The sequence below is a fragment of the Limulus polyphemus genome, unplaced genomic scaffold, assembly GCF_000517525.1.
Source record: "Limulus polyphemus unplaced genomic scaffold, Limulus_polyphemus-2.1.2 Scaffold8844, whole genome shotgun sequence".
Taxonomy (NCBI): Eukaryota; Metazoa; Arthropoda; class Merostomata; order Xiphosura; family Limulidae; genus Limulus; species Limulus polyphemus.
In genome coordinates, this window is record NW_013674454.1 from 16,810 (window position 1) to 22,741 (window position 5,932).

The 5,932-nt window shown below is 33.3% G+C and overlaps 1 protein-coding gene across 1 annotated transcript in view; it reads right to left on the minus strand.

Moving 5' to 3' along the window:
• Positions 1-2,154: 2,154 nt before the first annotated feature.
• LOC106475590 (epidermal growth factor receptor-like) overlaps positions 2,155-5,932 on the minus strand; it is a gene marked incomplete at its 5' end in the record, with an annotated part of 8,056 nt that continues 4,278 nt past the window's right edge. Inside the window, 5 exons of the mRNA XM_013936268.2 lie at positions 2,155-3,791; positions 4,026-4,175; positions 4,443-4,623; positions 5,237-5,406; positions 5,537-5,683. Coding sequence (XP_013791722.2) covers positions 3,574-3,791; positions 4,026-4,175; positions 4,443-4,623; positions 5,237-5,406; positions 5,537-5,683 — 866 coding nt within the window. The remainder of the gene's footprint in view (positions 3,792-4,025; positions 4,176-4,442; positions 4,624-5,236; positions 5,407-5,536; positions 5,684-5,932) is intronic.

A 5,932-nucleotide genomic window follows, 5' to 3' on the forward strand; every position in this document is an offset into this window, starting at 1 on the left:
AAGGTGAATTCCAAAAATCCAAGTAGCCTATAATCTTCTCACGCATCTATAAAACAAAGAAAAAAGTTTCATCGAAAACGGTGCACTCGTTTCCCTGTGAAAAGCGAACAAACACACGTCCGCGAGCGTTACCGACAAACAGAAATTGAGATAAGGCTTGTTTCGGCTTCTCTGGTGTATGAAACGTAAAAATATGCAAAAAGTACACTATTCTAAGCAATGTACAGACAATACTCTTATTTTATTTATATAGAGATACAAACTGAAAAAGAGGCTATAATGTCATTGTATACGTTATTGGTTAGGCCACATTTGGAGTATTGTGTTGAGTCGGTTCTTTACCTCAGACAGGACACTGAATTGTTGAAAAGGGTTATTATGATGGAACTGTTATCATATGAAGATAGGTTAAGATATCTAAACTTGTTTTCTTATGTGGTGTTTAAGAGTGTAAAAAGAACTGACACGTAACGGCGAGAACTGTAGGACTAGGGGACACAAGTATAAATTTTGGTAGGGAAAAAGGTCATCTTAAGTTAAGACAGTTTCCTTTTTCAAATAGGGGTGGTTGGCCTCTGGAACGGGTTGCCTTCGTATATGGTGGATTCAGTTAATTTAAAGGATAGCTTGATAAATATTTGAATGATAAAAACTTGCTTTTAAAATGTGTTTTGGTTTACTGTAACAGCCTATATGGACCAAAAGTTCCCTTGTTGTTTTTTAATGTTTCTCTCTGCAGGTAATACCTGTATTGTCCCTAGGAGGTACTGCTGTACGTTCTGCAAGAATGTCGACAGCAGCGCCCTCTAGTGATAAAGCAGATAGTGTTTTTGTTTGGGACATCATTTATGTTTGACTGAAAATGACCAGTCACGTGAACAATATAAATTCCAGACTTAGGGAGTATTTTAGTTAATCAGTTAATTGGTAATCAATGAGAGTTAGCGTACCTGTTCTGTAACAAACGTTATTGAAAGAATCAAATTTATCAATGACTATTACATGGACTGAACATTATTTTTACCAAATAACCCAAAACAATCTTTCCAATAAACTACTTCGTGAGAAAGATATATATATATATACAAAATGGCGACCTTATAATACATAGCACAGTCAGTTTTCGTGTAATTAGATTTGTTCACTATAAAAAAAAACCTTTGAGGAAAATCTTTGAGTAAATAAGATATTTCATGCATTTAACAAATCAAAATACTTATAACACCAACAACACCCCTTGTAATGCTTAGACATGCAGATAATGTCACTAGGTTCAGAACTCCTTAGTACATACATTGTAAAACCTTTGGTTCCTTGGCCCCTGTAAAATCAAAAGAACTTGACCAACCTCAATATGTCTGCTGCAGTCAGTGAGGGTTATCCTTGTCCAGTCTAATCTAGACCGACCGAAATATAGAGGAATGGGAGACCAAAATTTGAAAGAAATATTTTGACCTTTAGGTACAAATCCTAAATATGTCTGCTTTAGTTTGACCCCTGTAATATCAAAAGAAAGGTACATATCCTAAATATGTCTGCTTTAGTTTGACCCCTGTAATATACAAAGAAAGGTACAAATCCTAAATATGTCTGCTTTAGTTTGACCCCTGTAAAATCAAAAGAAAGGTACAAATCCTAAATTTGTCTGCTTTAGTTTGTTGCACGTTATCTTTGGATTAACAGAAATATAAGAGAACTGAGGTCAAAATCTGTTTTGTAATGTTTGACCTTTGACTCTCTAAAATCAGAATGGGTGCTCAAATAAACAAAATGTGTATTGGACTAGGGTATACGCTCTTCACGTTTTACGACAATCAGTAGGGAGTTGCATACAAATGTAAATGTTAGAAAGAAAGAAGGCACAGAACTAGAAACCGAGTTTCGATATCTGATATCGGTAGTGGACACAGCACAGATGGTTCATTGTGTAGCTTTGTGCTTAACTTCAAACAAACAAACCTTATGGGGGAGACAGAAATACCAAGAGTAGAGAAACAACTGTGGTCAACATTTTAATGGTTTCGATTAAGACGATTCAGAAGACATATAAATCTTCTACTAACGACTTAGTCTGTGATTTTAAAGACCAGTTATATAATAATTATACCTGTTACTTGGATTAAGTTAGTAAAGAATTAACACAACAGAACAGTATCTGCATCAGTTCATTTCTTTATTGGAGAATAAAATATGATCTAAAAAAACTGTTAAGTGACAGAATAATGAAAACAAAAAACTTTTGATAATAATGTAGTGTTTTGATAAGGAGAATAGTTATCAGTAATATCTGAAAGGCATGTCATACCCCTGGTGTTACTTTGCCTAAACTACCATGTTTTTTCATTAGTTGAATAGAAGGCATGTCATACCCCTGGTGTTACTTTGCCTAAACTACCATGTTTTTCGTTAGTTGAATAGAAGGCATGTCATATCCCTGGTGTTACTTAGCCTAAACTACTGTAATTTTTCATTAGTTGTATAGAAGACATGTTATACCCCCTGGTGTTACTTAGCCTAAACTTCTGTAATTTTTCATTAGTTGTATAGAAGGCATGTCATACCCCTGGTGTTACTTTACCTAAACTACCATGTTTTTTCATTAGTTGAATAGAAGGCATGTCATACCCCTGGTGTTACTTAGCCTAAACTACTGTAATTTTTCATTAGTTGTATAGAAGACATGTTATACCCCCTGGTGTTACTTAGCCTAAACTTCTATAATTTATGAATCATTAACTGTATGTTACGCATGACAACAGAAATTTTCAACAATTGTGGGTTTTACAGAGATGTTCCCATTAATCTGATTTAAAATCCCATTGAGCTAATTGTAATATTTTCTGTGAATTTTATCAATAAGATTCACAAGTGCAAGGTGGCTGAATACAGTTGAACTTCAAATATAAAGAAAGCAGCAACAAGAAGTTGAAAAACAACAATCTGTAATCAAAATACTTCTAATTACAATCACATAAAATCAAAACTGATAAAAAAATTTAAGTTGTTGCAATTAAAAACACCCAAAAAGTTATAATTTTGCAAGACATGCATATTTTTTTTGTAATTTTTTTTTCAAAAGATAAACACTGTAAATGTTACAACACCTGTTTTCTCTACATACAGATGAGGTGTGAATAGTCACTTACTCAACCACATGTTGTAAATTAGTACTTGAAATACATTTGGCCAAACATCCCGTACCTGCATATTTTAAAGCCGGATGTACCTTTTACAAATAAACACAAGTACAACAGAAACAGGTGAAACAAAAACTCTCGTAAGAGCACAGAATTAAAGAATGTACATATATTGAAATTAAAGACACATTAACTATGCATAAATACCCTGATGCCTGTAACACTTGAAGGTTTGAGTTTCATGGTCTTATATAGCTTATTTTTTAATGCATGCTGTAAAAAAAACCACATTTTCAAACATGAAACTGGTACATAAATGTTCGACTTCTCTGCAGACCGCAGTAGCTACTGTACTATAGATCACATGATTTATAAAAGATTTGGCAAGAACTTGAACTATTATAAAATGTCGGTGGTCACATCAAAAAGGTTCAGACTATTGTCTTGCTTCTCTGTGATTCAAAGGTTGAAGCTCTTGTGTCAGTTGATCAAAATGGGTAAAACCCTCTTGATCATCAGTGTCTTCCTCATTGTCTTTATTTTTCTGCGACACTGTTCGTATGTTGATGTAATCACGATTTTTTTTCATCAGTTTATCCACTTTGTCTTCTGGCATGCGGGGAGAATAACACTGCGAACTTGTAGCTCCACGACCTGAGTTTTAATAGAAAGAGAAACTCTTCAGTATCTGTCAAAATAAATTCTTTGAAACAAAAATATTACGATCCTTATATTGTACATCAAGATAAAGAGTGATTTTTCAGTAATGATAAAATATATTTACCTCTAATTAAAGCATGAGCTAATATCAAAATATGTTTTTAATTTGTAAGAACTTTTAAAGTGGTCTTGTATTTTCGTGAGTTCATATTTTATAAACAATCTAACCTGATAAGTTAGTGTCTCCAATAAGATCCATATAAACAGGTGATTGACTGCACGGCTGAGGTGAAGGTATCAAATAATCCTCCTCATCTACTGGCTGGAGAATGTCGTCTTTTAATGAAGTGTTCTTGGTTTCCACAATCTTCTCTTGATCTGTAAGGAAATCATAAAAATGTGATACCCTACGAATGTCTTAAAAAGGACGTTTTAATTTTTTCATCAGTTTAGTTCCACGATACTTGATATATAGCATTTTAAATATCAAGCTTTGCACAGTGTTAACTACGTCACTGCTGGAGCAGAACAATAATATTTAAATAACACTTAAGTAATATTTATCAAGAGCTTGTTACAAATAAAAAAAAACTAGTAATTTCTTGTACTCTGAATCTAACCAGTATCATCTATTTTCAGGCTTACCTTTTTGAAGAACTTTGAGAGGATCTGAACAGTACCGATCACTATTTTTTCTTGCACGATAGTTTGGACAAGCTGCTTCCAAGTTTCGACACATTCTGTCTGGTCTCTTCGCTATAACCATAGGTATAATTAGGTTGTCCTCTGGATTACTATCAAAATCTTGATCTTCTACACCAAACTTCTAACAATAAAAAAGCAACAGTGATATAAATATAACAGGCTCAACATCAATACACTTAAGTTATGTATTACTATTACAATAAAGACTCTCACTAAGTTAGGGTGTTTTATTTATCCAAATAATGTTATTTTGTGTTTCTGTATATATATATCATTTTATTAAACAGCCAAATTTAACATAAATACAATCAGTATGTATTCCATGAAGTCAAATGATGTTTGTATTAACATGGTGTGTCAAAAATGTTTGTTCAAAAGTTTAAATTTTGACTTCTGCATTTGTTAAAGTTCAATCAAATCGTTTATGTGTTTCAACACTGGTTGTAGCGGCTATTTGTATGTGTTTCATTCCATTACAAACACTACCTTCATAATAAACATTTCATATTTGAAGTCTAGGGAGATATACATTTATCTAATGTAAGGCATCACTCTTCTAATTAACATAATATATAGGCAATACACCGTTTCACGTAACAACCAAACTACTGGCTGTAAGTAAACCTTATTGTTAGCAAACAGAACCGTACAATATTATATACTTTAGTAGAACTATTTAAGTTGTTTTTCCGGGAATTTGGCTTCAGATATTCTCCAATATCTGGCAAACTTACCCTACTCATTTCAGAGGATACCGTCCCCTGATCCTGGGGGATATAGCTTGGAACTTTCCTCAGTTTATCCCCAGCTACGTACAGGTATCGTCCAGGATCTTGTGCCATCTTAGCAAACTCCTCAGCTAGTTCTTTGAAGGAAGGCCGAGATTCAGCATCTAGTAGCCAGCCTTTGAAGAAATGAGATTAATAGACAGAAATAAAAAATGAACATAAACATACAGTTATAGTAAAATACTGAAAATATTTAGTAATGGTAATTGAATGAAGTACACTTCTAAAAGAAAATTCAACTCTTACACTTTATCAACATCAAGTAGACATCAATCGTACATATACTGGGCTGTGGCAGCCTTTCTCCTTTCTCCAGTAAATCGGGAACATCACGGGATGTAACATTCTCATAAGGCCGACCGCCAAATGTTAACAGTTCCCATACTGTAACACCTGTAATCACAAAGTTTTGTTTCAATGTTCTGCTAAATCAATAATAATAAAGATACAATACATTTCTGAAAAAGGTTAAAATATATTGTAATTTCTGGTGCTTTTTAGCACACAAATAACTTATGTATAATATGGGTATAACTTGTGACACACAGTAAATAACTCATGTATAATATGGGTATAACTTGTGACACACAGTAAATAACTTATGCATAATATGGGTATAACTTGTGACACACAGTAAAAAAC